Here is a 14,408-nt window from a genome sequence, read left to right as displayed (position 1 = left end):
TGACAAGTAGATCGGCAAGAACTATGGCTGGGGTGGATGCTTATGGAAATGTCCCCCTCTCGGATGAACCGGAATGATAATAGGTATACTTCTCAATGATATGTTGACAGCAGCAGAATTCACCAGCGCGAATACAAGAGTTGACATTGAAAAGAGAGGTAGTTCATTGATTCGTCACATGAGATGCTGGATTTCGGCCTCTCAACCAGACATTCGCAAGCATAATACCGGATTTTCAATGGAAAACCCGGAATAACCATCGATGGAATTTGGAAGATCCTGCAATGTGGGCAAGTTGCTTTGGATTACGGTGGCACGCTTCGAACTCGGGCTCGTAGTGGCATAACCCCACAAGTATATAGGTTCAATGAAAGCAGGCAGACAAGCAGATTGATACTCGCAAAGATCAACCTGGATTTCATAAGAACTTTACACAATATGGCTCTGGGACCCAAAATTCTTGATCGAAAACTCCGACTGGCATTGGTCCAGCGCCAGCGTGAGGGGAGGCTCATTCAACCAGCTTCCCCAAGCGAAGTGCAAGGCACCATCGACTTTGGATCCAACGATACCCTATCCCTGTCAAGCTCCGGCGCTTTGAGTGGAGCCTTTTTGCACCAGCTTGAGAATCATCCAGATTTCACAGTCGGGAGCAGCAGCACCCGCGTCTTTGAAGGTACCAGGCAGTATCTTGAAGATATTGAGCGTGACCTGGCTATATTCTACAAAGCTGAGAATGCAATGGTATTCGGCTCCGGGTTTGACGCGAATGTGGCCATTTGGTCTGTGATCTCGCAGCCTGGAGACATCGTCATCTTCGATGAACTTATGCATGCCTGTGCTCGTCAGGGAATGAAGAATGGGCGTGCTAAGGCAGTGCCATTTGTGCACAACGACTGTGCCTCCCTCCGGAATTGTCTCGAGAACGCCCGAGAGCGGAACCGCGGCATCACAGAGGGCAAGCAAGTGGTATTTATCTGCTTTGAATCAGTCTACAGCATGGATGGAGACGAGGCTCCCATCCATGAAATCATTAAAATAGCATCCGAATCACTTCCCCTGGGCAATTATGTGCTTGTTATCGATGAAGCCCATTCCAACGGGCTCGTTGGTCCCAACGGATCAGGTTTGATTCGTCAATATGGTCTGGAAGAAAAGTTCACTATCAGGGTCCAGACCTGTGGTAAAGCCCTCGGGGCATCAGGAGGTGAGGTTCTAGCTTCATCTGCAACGCAACCCGCTAAAATACCTGAAGGTGTTGTTTTATGCAACAACACGATCAAGCAAACCTTGCTGAACTATCCCGGCAATGTCATATTCACAACGGCTCCCAGCTTTGTGACAGTTGCAGCCATAAGGGCTGCATATGAGCTACTGGCAAGTGAAGGTGGTGACAGAGTTAGTCAAGAGTCAGATCGATATATGGAATGAGATAAGCTTACCACGATCACAGCGTCGAGCGCAACTGCAGCACAACATCGAGTTTACCTACTGGACTTTGACAAACCACCCACAATGGGAGCAAGCTAAGGACAGAGGCATCATTCGACTTCCAACAGAGACAGGCTGGCACTCTAGGGCATTCAGATCCGCTATCTTCGCACTTGTAACACAGCCGGGCAAGGCGCGCAGCCTGGCGAAGCCCCTACAGCAGGCTAAATTCTGGGTCAATGCAGTCGAGTTTCCGATTGTGCCGAGGAACCTGGACCGGATGCGACTCATGATACATGCTGATAATACCGAGGAGCAAATCAGCGCCGTTGTGCAACTTATTATGAGGTGGGCGATGGGACAAATGGAGTCGGAGACGATGAACTCGGACAGAATGGCACGACTATAGGCGGCAATAATAGAAAGCTCAGGTAGGGTCAGGGATAGGTTATAGGATGTTAGATCCATGATAAGCAGGAGCAGGCGACATGCTCAATCTAAATTTAGTCCCGTGACCTCGCCCGTACAGTACAATGGAATCCGTGATTCCGTCCTTTACCCTTCTTCAACCTCTCTGCAATTGAATTTTTCCGCAACGACGACGACGACAACGACATAGCTCTGAACAAGGCTAGTGCATCCTACCTCTAAACAAAGGAAGAAAGGCCATGCTGTCAAGCGAGGTCTAGCAATCCGGCGTAGGACTGTGGTTGGGTGCAAGCACCGGCAATCATCGGAAGATGACTTCCATGACATCACCCGTTCTCTCCACCATCTCAGATACAGCCCAGTGCCTACTGCTGCGTCGCAAACATGATCCACTTCTTGTGCCACTCCCCTGTCTCTACAGCATCATCATGATGCAAGCTTAGCCCACGTCAGGCCATTGTCTACAAGATGCTGTGGTATAAACCGAGCTCGTTCCTGCCCAGCATTAGCCAAGCTTCTTCCCCAGATTCCTCATACATTCCGCCAAGATCAACCAGCCGCCCATCATGTCTCCCCATCAAACCGATCAGAAAAAGCACCACACTCCCCGACTACACCGGTAAGCCATATCCTTATTACCACAAATAATCCAGCCCAGCCTTTAATCCCCTATGTCTTAGAGTCGGAAAATGGATGCCCTCCACCCTGGACGAGCATCATGAATGGGTCGGAGGTGTTATCGCCCACGTCGACCGCAACAAGCCTGAAGAGCTTCACCCGGTCCTAAAAGAATTCCAAGAACTTATCGAGTCCAACACGAGGGTCTACTTGCTCATGGCCGCCATGTTCGGTGAAATCCCGCGCAACCGGACCTACGCGACGGACCCGACCGGCTGCCCACAGCTACGCGACTACAAGCACATGCTGGAAGTTCTCAACCATCTCATCACTACTGCCCCCTCCTGGAACGATTTCTCCCACCGCGTGGGCCTCGTCGGACTGCCCATCAATGCTATTCTTGACTGGCCTATGGGTACCCCCTCCGGTTACGCCGCCTTCCTAGACCCCGATGTCAATCGAATGCTTAAGAAAGTCCTCAACGCCTGGGGTGAGTTCCTCAAGTCCCCAGAGTCGGCATCCGTCCTCGACGATTCCGCAAACGGCTGGTTTGGCGAGACGGGGAAGTCCGACTTGGTTGAGGTGGCCAACCTAGGCGGCAAGACCGACCACACATTCGAGGAGATGTTCATCTGCGACCCCTCCGCTCCTCACCACGGCTACAAATCTTGGGACGATTTCTTCACGCGCCTCTTCCGGGAGGGAATTCGGCCGGTTGCTGGTCCTGATGACGATAAGATTATCGCCAATTCCTGCGAATCCAAGCCCTACAAGGTCGCGTACAATGTCAAGGCCTGCGACACCTTCTGGATCAAGCACCAACCTTACTCGATCAACGACATGCTTGCCCTCGATCCCCTGGCGGAGCAATTCAACGGCGGCACCGTCTACCAAGCTTTCCTCAGCGCACTGAGCTACCACCGCTGGCACAGCCCCGTCTCCGGCAAGATCGTCAAGGCCTACGTCGTGGACGGCACGTACTACTCTGAGCCCTTGTTCGAGGGCATTGGCGACCCGAACCCCACCGAGAAACACAAGCACGGTATTGATTCGTGCGGTGAGGTCACCTCGCAGGGCTTCCTGACGGCCACTGCCACCCGCGCTATCATGTTCATTGAGTGCGACAACCCAGATATTGGCCTTATGGCCTTCTTGGGTGTGGGCATGTGCGAGGTGTCGACCTGTGATATCACCGTCAAGGAGGGCCAGCATGTCAACAAAGGTGATGAACTCGGCATGTTCCACTTCGGTGGCTCGACGCATTGTCTACTTTTCCGGAAGAGCGTCAATGTTCAGGGCTTCCCCTCGACTGATACGGATCAGAATGTGCCTGTCAGAAGCCAGGTGGCTTACGTTGCTTAATTTTCCTAGCTTCTGAAAATAATACGCATGGAGCCTCTGATTAGCAAGTCTTGTACATACTTGTGGATGTTAATGAGCGATGCTTTACGATACATATGAGGAATTGAGGTACATATTTCGGACCCCGTGTTTTATATGGTATGAGAGCAAATAAGCTCAAGCTATCAGTAGAATAAATGTAAACAAGGCAGATAGATGCCTCAGGTCACCTGGCACGTTTTGATTCTAGTCAAATATGGAAATAGCCTGGCTTGACGGGACTCTGGCTGGTCTTGACGTCACATGCTTTTGCCCAAACGGAGAGGGCATTCTTCTGCAGTGCTAACTGAACTGCTGTTGTCATTCTATGTTTACTCAGATGATTTCTTATTCACGTTTACTCTCTCATATGCAACGACATCGCGAGCTCCCGAAGTCAGTTCCAAACATTGGAATCTACCAACGCAGGAGAACATTAAATTACCCTGAGGCACAGGTGACGATAGCAATGGGTATGTCTTCGGCATGAAAGTCTCGAATCAAGCAACGACGCCAGTATCCCACGCTGCCTATCACTCCACATGGCAGAGCAACTTGCATGAGTTATCTCGACTGAGTTCACCAGTCGGCGTTATTTCCCGTCGAACTGTAGAGCTGTCATGCTATAAAATCTTGTGTGAATCAAGGTTTTGACCCGATTCTTCAGGAATCCTACGGGCCAAAACAAGCCTTGCAAGCCAAGTTCTCATCGCTCTTGTATCGCCACTATGACTTGCTCGGTCATACTCGTGAGCAAAACTCGGATGATTCGGGTGGAGAGAGTAGGTTGGAGGGGTATATCATGGTTCCCTTCACCATCTCTCATTCGAAGCATACAATGTCTCTCCCACAAACACAATGGCAAAAAGACATCCGTACGCTCGCGTCCCGTCCTGCTCTTCGAAGCATTCATGTATAAAGAGCTGACCAGATTAAAGTTACCATGCCGGAAACTATACTCCCATTCACACTACCCTAAAACCCCGGCCCTGTCCGTCTGAAGGCGCGATTCCCGAGGAGTTTCTTGGAGGGCAGTACGTGCGCAACGGAAGCAACCCCCTCCAGGTTGATACCAGTCGAGGCTTTCATTGGTTTGATGGCTATGGAATGCTCACCGGCGGACCAGCACTGCCAACACAAGCTTTGTGCACCATGATGGTCGAGTTTTGGCCACGAACGAGACGGGCCCTCCTATGCGTGTTATCCTGCCATCGCTAAAGACGGTCGGTTGGTTCACTGGTAGTAGAGCGGAAGGAGAGCCTACGGATGAGAAACCTCATCCATACTTTGGCGGACCGGGAGTGGAAGGGTTTTTTAAAGAAATGACAACGGCTCATGTAGGTAGTCATTTCTCCTGATCGGATCAAAAACATGCTCACACAACTCGCCCTATTAGCCCCACGTTGACCCGCAGACCCAAGAGATGTTCCTCTTCCATGCGACCTTCCTAGCTCCATTTGTCACTTACTCAACAGCCAAAAGCTCGTTCAACCAGACGCTCTGTCTCAACCAGCCCGTACCAGGATTTCAGGGAGGTAGGATCATGCATGACTTTGGCGTATCGCGCAAACACACAGTCATGATAGATCTACCAGTGTCATTGGATCCGTTCAATCTTTGTCGGAATCGGCCAGTAGTCGAGTACAACTGGCGTGGCCAGACACGCTTCGGGGTGTTTCCCCGGTACGAACCCGAGAAGGTAGAATGGTACACCACAGCGCCCTGCATGATTATGCACACTGTCAACACCTGGGATGAAGAGACCTTCAATGGAACGCGGGTTCATCTGCTTTTGTGCCGGATGAACAGTGCCGCTCCGCTCTACCATATGGGCGGCTTGGAAGCTCCGAACATAACCATTCCAGAAAGCCCCGAATGCCGCCTGTACTACTATCAATTTCCACCCAACAAGGAGAACCCGAAGCAGATCTCTCACCAGTGGGCATTGTCTGCGATTCCCTTTGAGTTTCCACACGTGCCGCAGCGCCTCCAGATGGCACCGACTCGTTTCGTGTATGGGAACTCGATGCGGACTGGAGACTTTGCGGAAGCTTGTATCAGCAACTTCAAGGTTGAATGTCTTGTGAAAATCGACGTGGCGGCTCTGCTTGCGCGAGGCCTCGCCGATCCTCCGTCGCAGGTGGATGGCTGTGTGGACAAGAGATCTGTCGCCGAGGTTCTCACATCGGATGATCCAAACGATCCCATCAAAGTCTTTACCTTGCCTGATAGATGGTACGCGCAGGAATGCTCGTTTGTTGCTCGCAAGGATGGTCAGTCCGAAGACGATGGGTGGCTCGTCACCTACGTGTACGATGAATCGCAGCTCGACGAAAACGGCGTAGCACCCGAGGATTCACAGAGCGAGCTGTGGATTATTGATGCCTTGGAAATGAAGGAAGTAGTAGCTCGTGTGCTCTTGCCGCAGCGTGTACCGTACGGGATGCATGGTAACTGGTTTCCTGAGGAGCAGGTTCTGGGTCAGCGAGAGGTGGAGCGTTTCCGGAAGTGAGCTGCAGTGAGCCAAAGACGTTTTGAACTCTTAGCATATGCTATACGTATTCATGCTTGTGGGTTGTGTACTCGCGGAATTGTTGGTTGCAAATTGGTATGTTTGTTTGTTTGTTTGATGGTCAGGTACATGGCACCATTCCAAAAACCAATTGCCTCTTTCCACTGCTCTTTGCTCCACCGAGCCATGACACGCCACGTTCATCACTACCTATCTACCATGTATGACTTAGGCTCTCTGCTTTGTTTCCTCGGATAGTCAATCTTCTTGTGTAATCGACTAGGATTTTGTGATGCAGTGCCACGGCTCAGCCCGGACGCCATTCGGCCTGCTTGCGGACCGGAATAGTCATGCCTTGAGCTACACTTCTTTTGAAACGGTAATGGGCCCCTTCAACGTTCCAGTAACGACTGCACTTGGATTGATGGATAGCTAAGAAAGCCAATCTAGAAGAGGGCCGCTTCAAAGACTGCTGCATCTACTTTGCATACTCAATCGAGACGTCGCTCGTTCTAGCATCAACGATCAGCATCTCCTCAATCAGCTCCGCGACAAGAGGGAATTATGATCGTTCCCAGGATATGGGAAGCTGAACGACATTGATACCGTCACCAATCGGTTATCGCACCCAATATCCCAAACAGCTGGATTCCAGGCATAGTGCCTGGACTCCAGTCTTGGTCTAATCCGAATCCGGAGAACCTTGAGATGTGGCGCCATAAACCTTCGAGCCAAGGTGATCTAGCTGTTAAGCTGCTCGGTGTTGAGCTACGTCGATCTCCACAATCCCAACAATTGCTCAGTGGTCTACATGAGTCCAGTGCAAGCACTTGCTTGTCGGTTGTCGGATGTCGCCAGTCCCTCGAGGGGACTCCACTTGCCAAGGATCCGCTATCCAGTTTACTTTGCCGAAAGAACCATACAGGTTGTTCCCCTCGGCTATGGCCTAGCAAAAGAATATTCCATGACAACGCCAAAGACTATGGTTTGCGTTAGCCGGTTCCGCCACATCCTGTTGCTGGGTAGATCCGGCCAATCCGCATTATGTGACTTCATGGTCAATCCAAGGTACCCCGGATTTCGCTTTTAGGTCTCTCTCACCTAGTGTGTCTATGCTAGAAGCCCAGCTTCGCTTCAACTCTGAACCCACTATCGCCTTCTATTGCCGTTCCGATTGCTCCGAGAAATTGAGAGAAAAACATGCACGAGCGCAATGTCCTGGCCAAACTCGGCGGTCTAGCACTATAAAAAGATAGCTGGCGCCCTGACTTTTCCTCGCAGGTCTACATTCAGTGGTTGTAGCCGGATATCCCCAAGATGCAACTTCAAATTCTTGCGGGGACCCTGCTGCTGAGCCGTCAAGCTCGTGCAGTGCCAGCTCCACTAACGACTGGCAAGAGCCATGTCCCCAACATTGACTCTTTGGGTACTCTCCAGGCCTTGAAGTATAACGACCTAGGCCCTCAGAATAATGGTACAGCCGCAGTTCTTGTCCATGATCGTCTCTCGATATTCGAAGCAGAAGCCCGATGCCAATCTATTGGGGAAAAGCTTTACCAAGCGCAGGAGATTTCACTGGTCAATGGCACAGAGCTAGCATACCAGCTCGACTATCTCGTTCATGTGCAAGACGTCCAGTTCGATGAAAAGTTATGGGTTTCTCAGGCTACTCACAACGATTGCCGCGCATTCTCTCTCGAGCATAAGAAGCTTGTATCGGTGTCCTGTGGCTCTAAGTTACCTGCCCTTTGCACATCCAGTGTTGCCCCTACGACGGACCAGGATAGAACAGCTGTGAACTCACCCAAAATCTCCATTGAATCCGATGGGTATCGCTTGACTGGCTATCGTGACGGACGGTCGTTTCGCTTCTTGGGTATCCCCTTCGCCGATGCTCCAGTGAAAGATCTGCGCTTTGCACCACCGCGCCCATACTCTGGACCCCGTGATATCGATGCAACGAAGATGGCCAACTCCTGCATCCAATCCGTGTCAGGCTTTGGTACTTTGGACAATGGCGGTATATCCGAGGATTGTCTCTACCTAAATGTCTACACCCCTATCCTCCCTGCGAAACCAGCCAAGCACTCTAAGCGCAAGCCTGTTGCAGTCTACCTCTATGGAGGGGCGTTCACTGCGGGGACCTCAGCGATGGTTGACTACGACGGAGGCAATTTCGCCAGCCGCAACGACATTGTTGTCGTCACGCTCAACTATCGCGTCGGCGCCCTAGGCTGGCTCACCATCGGCAACTCAACGACCGGCAACTATGGTGTCCGGGATCAGATCATGGCCCTGAAATGGGTGAAGCAGCACATCAAGGCATTTGGTGGAGATCCTGACCAAGTCACAATCTTTGGCCAGTCTGCAGGTGGCCAGAGTGCGATTGCCTTGCTTTCTTCGTCCGCAGCCCAAGGCCTCTTCAGCGGCGCCATTGTTCAATCTGCCCCTGTTGATCTGCCCTGGTTTACGCGCGGAGTCTATACCGAAATCGTTACTCCTCTCATCTCCAGTGCCGTAGGCTGCAACGGGACCACGTCTGAAAGCGCTCTACTCTCTTGCCTCCGCTCCGTTCCAGCGAGCAGGTACCTTGACAACAGCACAGAGTTCGAGGCAGCCACAGCCGCGAGCGCCAAAGCCCTCGCTACCGGATGGCTACACTCCAGCGACCTCCTCGCATCCATCGAGCCCATCCTCCCAATCGTCGACGACACCGGAAGCGGCGTCATCGACGATCAATTCCACACCCTTCTCTCGGAAGACCGCCTCCCCAACCGTGTCCCCGTCATTTTCACCACCGTGGCCGACGAGGCAGCCCTCTATGTCGACGCCGAAGTCACCCAGAGCATGGGATCTTCCGAAGTGGCCCTGGCGGAAATTTTCAGTCTCGCATACCCTTCCTCGCTGGCCAAAGCCCTGATCGCCTCCGACGCCTTCCCCACGAACCCCAACGCCACCGACAACGTCCGTAATGTCGCCGCCGATGCCCTTACCCACAGCGAATGGACCTGCCCGCAATCCTACCTCTTGAACCTAGCCACCGCGAACACAACCACCAACACCACCCTCCCCAAGAAACAATTCCCCCACCTCTACCAATTCTCCATCCCACAAGGCCACATCCAAACCACCGTCGGCACGCCCGCCATCTGTTCCCCCAACCAGGACAAGAACGCCACCTGCCACTCCTCAGACGTCCTCCTGGTCTGGGGCACGCTGAACAGCAAGACCCAAAACGTCGCCCCTTACTACGGCCCGACGGACATCCAGCACTCGCAGCTCCTGAACGACATCTTCGCCTCATTCTTCCGCTCCCGCAACCCGAACCCCGATGTCGAGGCCCTGCAGCTCCGGGGCCCTGCCTACCGCTACTCGTACGAGACTTTCGGGGCCCGCGGCTACCGCATGCCCGAGTATCACGGGAACGAGGATCGGGTCGTCGCGTCGCTAGGCGTGGTCCCGGGCGTCACGGTGAACCCGGGGCGGACGGCCAAGTGTAGGGTCTTCGAACAGCAGGGATTCACCTTCCAGAAGGCGGAGCTGACTGTTTAGCTTTGCTTTACTGGATATATGTCGGCCTCAAGGTAAATCATATGAAGACTCGAGCAGCGATGGACCTTCGAACGGGGTTGTCAATACTAATGATGTAGATAAGATGATTTGATGTTTAGCTGGTTTAGTCTAGTCAGTGTTACTTGCTTTCCTTAATGCGTGGATGAATGACGATGTATAGTCCTTCTACACTACTCTCGCCACGTACAATAGAGATTACGGTGGATCTCAGCAGATAACTATAGGTTTTTGCTACAACAGACAGTAAACTCCTCGCTTGGGTGATTATATAGCAGAAAAAGGGCCTCGGAGGTGAGATTTTTTAAGATAGTCGCAAACTAGTTGCGAACAGCGAGAAGTAATTATATAGAGTCTTTACCACCATTTATGAGTATAAAACCCTAAGAAGCTATGTACAACTGTGCGCAACTATAATTGAGTAGGTTGTTACCAGTAACCTGACCTGACTACTAGCAACTAGCCTGAAATTATATATGGGTTCAATCAATGGAAGTTGAAAATATACATAATCGGCCTCATAAGGTAGTGAGTTCGAATATAAGTTGAACATGCATTACAACTCTAACAAGCAATACGATGGTTGATAATGGCTCTAGACTGGCTACTAAATAATGGTTAACGTAAGTAGTAGTTGCAACTATCAGCAACCAGGATAATAATATCCAAGTACCGAGTCTAACCCCCTTTCTACTACGTAGGCATCCACGATCGCTATCTGCCGCCTGCTGGGAGGCACAACTCCGTACATCACTATTTATAGTTAACATTTCCCTTACACCCATAAAACAGCGCAGCGCCATGCTATATGTCTTCGGGCATAATCTCATATTATCTACTATGCTATGTCCCATGACCGTTTGATAGAGTGTAATCTAACAAGTCTCGGAGCCCTTTTCTAGTCTTGCAGATTTCATAAGCTTATACTGTCGTAACGTCGTGATATCATAGAAGTGGTGGGTCTTCTCCAGCTCAGCGCGGGAAGAGAGAGAACGAGCGGATATGTATAGCAAAATATTACCAAGCGCCCCCTTGAAGAACCAGACAAGCCTAAATGCTCTATTACCCAGAAACCGAAACTGAAAAAATATGACTCTTTGCCATTCGCCAATGCGAATGTCAATGTCAGTATTGCTATGCCTGGCAATGCTCATCGTCTTAGATGATGGCAGATGAAGGCTGGACTAGAGAAGGAGATGGAGTAATGTTAGTAGATTCTGAATATAGCCGTGGTTAATCGTGGAGGATCAAGGCCACTGCTCAAAATTACACCGTCAAATAGAAAACCGACACTCGTCGGACGGGAAGATAATATCTGAGTTGCGGACCACCGTTTTCTTTATCGATCATACATAGACCGTCTCGATCGAACAGGATATTCCATTTCTGGCATACCCACTGGGATGCCCCTCGTGGGCGGTGGAACAGGGTTGGCCCATCTCGGTGACCGGTATGCTCCTCCATCATCTCTCCCAGAATAACGCGCCGTGTGGTCGGAGACACCGGGGTTAGGGTATCCTGGATTTGCATTGGACGCTCGGTAGCCTCGACGGGTCTCGTCGACAGGGACGCGCATGTCACTGTCAGGGTGGGCACGTCCGACGTACGGGTGGTTAACGTTCATATTCACATAACGAGGTGGCGGTGGTGGATGCGCATGAGAACGAGGATGGGGATATCGAGGTAGTTCCTGGTTGATCGGCATGACGGGAGGGTCGTTGAAGGCAGACTCGTAGAATATAGGGCCCGGGGTCCGGGGATGCATGATTGGCTCTTCGGCGTATGCACGTGCCGGGCGGGTTCTGCGACCCCCATCGGAGTCATATGGTCGCCCTGAGTGACAGTTTGATGTCTCGCGGTGGGTATAGGTTCGTCGCTGCGCTTCAGGAGAGAGATCACGCGGGGGTTTCCGTGCATACGCTTCATGTGAATGCCGACGGGCATGGGAGCTGTGCGAATGCGAGGGACGCAGGTGACGGCTGTTATAACGGTTGGCCGCCTCTTGTGCTGCAGCTATTGAATCCTCTGAGGAGGCATCTGAGGGATTATGTCCCGGCACAGTTGTTGGACTGACTGGGCGTGAGAAGGTGGGCCCGCGCTCTCGTCCTTGGGCCTTCGGAGATGACTTCGCCCACATTGGTGGCGAGGGCGCCCGGGGTGAGGGCGACGCGAATTCTGGGGGAGGTGGCGGTGGACTGAAATAAGTGGACTGTACTCGACGCGTCGATGAGCTGGGAACCTCCCCGCTGCGGCGCCTTTGATGACGGCTCGAAGGTGCTGGTTCTTCCGGAGTGACATGGGCCCGTTGCGCAGTTGTCTTACGGCGACTTGGGAACGTCTTTTTCTCCTTAGGGGACGGAGCCTCGTCCTTCTGGTGGTTGCTGAATTGAGAGTGGTAGGTACCAAAACTCGGAGGCGATGCACGGAGAATGTTCTTCTTCACATAGTCCATCTCAAAACGTCGGCTGACTGTCTCGTGCCACTCCACCATTTCTGGGTCTGGCGATTTGGGGAAGGCTCCGCGGGGAATCGTCTTCGGAAATGTGCCGCCGCTAGGATTTTCAATATCCCAGAGCTCAACCGCATTCTGAAGGTATCGGCAATGTTCGTCCGGGTCTAGAAGCAATTGGATTGTTTGCCATCGTACGAAGCCGTTGGGTTGTAGAGCGGGGATTGCGGGGGGTTTGTATGCATCGTTCGTGGGTTGGATACTGTGGAAGCAGCCGAGGCGCTGGTAGATAAAGGAGAGAGCAGAGGGCTTTGTTTGGAGAAAGAGCACGTCGTAATTTCCGCCGACCTTGCGATAGAAAGAGGCCAGGCGTTCGGGCGTGAGATCAGCCGTTGCGTAATCGTCGAAAGACGACTATTGAGAAGCCAAGAATTCAGCTTTTGTTTCCCGGTCGCATACAGTGTCTCGAGCTCCGACTTACAATTTTATGAGCAATTTCTAAACAGAGCTGTTCAAGGAGCGGGGCTGGACTCTTGTCCGAGTTGATCAACACTCCCCAGAAACTCGCGCCCGGATCATGGGCGGAACACATGGCCTAGCTACTGGGATTGGGCGCACGGGAAGGACATCTGGCAGCAGCAGCAGCAGCAGCAGCAGCGAAACAATGAGCGGAGCATCGATGGGACCGATGAGGTAGAAGAATGGGGAAGGAAACCAAGCGGGAGGGGCAAGGCTGAAGAGGGAAGTTCAGCAGACTGAACGACAAGATGCGTGTGTGCGTGAGTGAGCGAGGGAGGGAGTGATGCTGCAGGCCCGCCAGCAGCACCTTGCGATCCGCCTGGCGCATTGAATCCGGTTTAGTGCGCAGTCAGTCAATTCAAAATGACAGGCAACGCCCGGGCGGTCAGGCACCCATTCGCTGATGCTCCACTGCGGGGGAGCCCAAAAGAGAGAATGTGGTTCAGTGCTGTTGTTTGTTGGCACTGGCAACTCAATCCGCCTCATCTGTAGAGAACGCGAAACGAATCGAATGAGGGTGGAGACGGAGGGATTTGACGCTGGACGAGAGCCGATGCAAACCAGATCCATGATGCTGCATGAAGCCCAGTTGGGGAGAACTAGCACAAGCCAGCCAGTCGAGATTCTCCGTATACATACCGTACAGTAGATAGTAACGTTGTACCACAACACCTGGATGAAGGGACTAACTAGACTAACAAACCCGAATGAGTGGTGAATGCTTCCCCCGCAGGTGACTGGCCAGACAAGCAGCGAAAGGGGAGGAGTAGCGAAGGGAATACTGACGGACATTCCACGGCTGTATCACCATGCGTCATCCATCATTTTTTGCTTTTGTTTTGTCTTTTTGTCTTTTGCTGCGTAAACTTTGCCTCGAGGGCTTCTTCATGCTTGGTGGATGAGCAAGAGAGGAGAAGGGAGAGAGAGAGGGTTTATGGGAGAGAAGAAGTGGGGAAGAATGGTGAATTTGGGGAGACTTTGGGGATCGGCTTCTCAACCATGATTCCGGTTCATCTTGACACCTGAGGCATCAATTTCCATCCACCTTCCACAATCAAGTCAACTTACCATCTACGAGTACACCACAGGTACAGCACAACATATAATTGGAATAATGACTACTTCACGATATCTGGTCATCAGAGTGCACGAGACTGAGGGTGTTACGGAGGACGCAGGTACCTCACAGGCGCATAAGTTACATCACATGCCTCAGCCAGGGGTCAGTCAGTCAGTCAGTCAATCAACTAATTAACTAACTACTCTACTGTATATATATACGGATGCTGTTAAATGGAGCGAGATCACCGCGTGTTCATCCGTCTGGGTTAGTGGCTGCCAATGATCCACCCGAACAAGATGCATAGTTCGCCCCTGTGGCACTCGCAGACCCTTGGATCAGAAGATCAGTGGGCTGACTGGGTCAAGGAGAGTCAATCAATAATGATAATCATAATAACTGTATGGAATACTGTACAGTATGTAGGTACATGCTAACTA

The 14,408-nt window shown here is 51.8% G+C and overlaps 6 protein-coding genes across 6 annotated transcripts; 4 read left to right on the top strand and 2 right to left on the bottom strand.

The window, feature by feature from the left end:
- Window positions 1-438: 438 nt before the first annotated feature.
- BO82DRAFT_397452 (aminotransferase class I/II-fold pyridoxal phosphate-dependent enzyme) lies at window positions 439-1,840 on the top strand (the record flags this gene model as incomplete). The annotated part of the gene is made up of 2 exons (XM_025638932.1): window positions 439-1,398; window positions 1,454-1,840. 2 exons carry the CDS (start codon window positions 439-441, stop codon window positions 1,838-1,840), a joined length of 1,347 nt encoding a protein of 448 aa, XP_025497085.1.
- Window positions 1,841-2,459: 619 nt separating this feature from the next.
- On the top strand, window positions 2,460-3,963 carry BO82DRAFT_299953 (phosphatidylserine decarboxylase family protein). Its single transcript, XM_025632039.1, has 2 exons — window positions 2,460-2,479; window positions 2,541-3,963. The coding sequence occupies exon 2, from the start codon at window positions 2,554-2,556 to the stop codon at window positions 3,838-3,840; it is 1,287 nt and encodes a 428-aa protein (XP_025497084.1). The 5' UTR covers window positions 2,460-2,479; window positions 2,541-2,553; the 3' UTR covers window positions 3,841-3,963.
- A 753-nt stretch (window positions 3,964-4,716) lies between these two features.
- Window positions 4,717-6,370, top strand: BO82DRAFT_428232 (carotenoid oxygenase family protein; the record flags this gene model as incomplete). The annotated part of the gene is made up of 4 exons (XM_025640432.1): window positions 4,717-4,733; window positions 4,797-4,892; window positions 4,985-5,195; window positions 5,255-6,370. The coding sequence occupies 4 exons, from the start codon at window positions 4,717-4,719 to the stop codon at window positions 6,368-6,370; spliced, it is 1,440 nt and encodes a 479-aa protein (XP_025497083.1).
- A 1,317-nt stretch (window positions 6,371-7,687) lies between these two features.
- BO82DRAFT_299951 (putative cholinesterase) lies at window positions 7,688-10,084 on the top strand (the record flags this gene model as incomplete). Its single annotated transcript, XM_025632038.1, has 1 exon — window positions 7,688-10,084. The coding sequence occupies one exon, from the start codon at window positions 7,688-7,690 to the stop codon at window positions 9,920-9,922; it is 2,235 nt and encodes a 744-aa protein (XP_025497082.1). The 3' UTR covers window positions 9,923-10,084.
- A 1,102-nt stretch (window positions 10,085-11,186) lies between these two features.
- Window positions 11,187-13,282, bottom strand: BO82DRAFT_53177 (uncharacterized protein). Its single transcript, XM_025641300.1, has 2 exons — window positions 12,871-13,282; window positions 11,187-12,803 (listed from the first exon to the last, which is right to left on the bottom strand). Exons 1-2 carry the CDS (start codon window positions 12,979-12,981, stop codon window positions 11,280-11,282), a joined length of 1,635 nt encoding a protein of 544 aa, XP_025497081.1. The 5' UTR covers window positions 12,982-13,282; the 3' UTR covers window positions 11,187-11,279.
- On the bottom strand, window positions 12,784-13,831 carry BO82DRAFT_53162 (uncharacterized protein). Its single transcript, XM_025641299.1, has one exon. The coding sequence runs from the start codon at window positions 13,698-13,700 to the stop codon at window positions 13,137-13,139; it is 564 nt and encodes a 187-aa protein (XP_025497080.1). The 5' UTR covers window positions 13,701-13,831; the 3' UTR covers window positions 12,784-13,136.
- Window positions 13,832-14,408: the final 577 nt, after the last annotated feature.

The sequence above is a fragment of the Aspergillus uvarum genome (assembly GCF_003184745.1).
Source record: "Aspergillus uvarum CBS 121591 unplaced genomic scaffold BO82scaffold_2, whole genome shotgun sequence".
Classification (NCBI taxonomy): Eukaryota; Fungi; Ascomycota; class Eurotiomycetes; order Eurotiales; family Aspergillaceae; genus Aspergillus; species Aspergillus uvarum.
The sequence above is the reverse complement of the archived record's forward strand: the minus strand, read 5'-3'. Positions and strand labels throughout refer to the sequence as shown.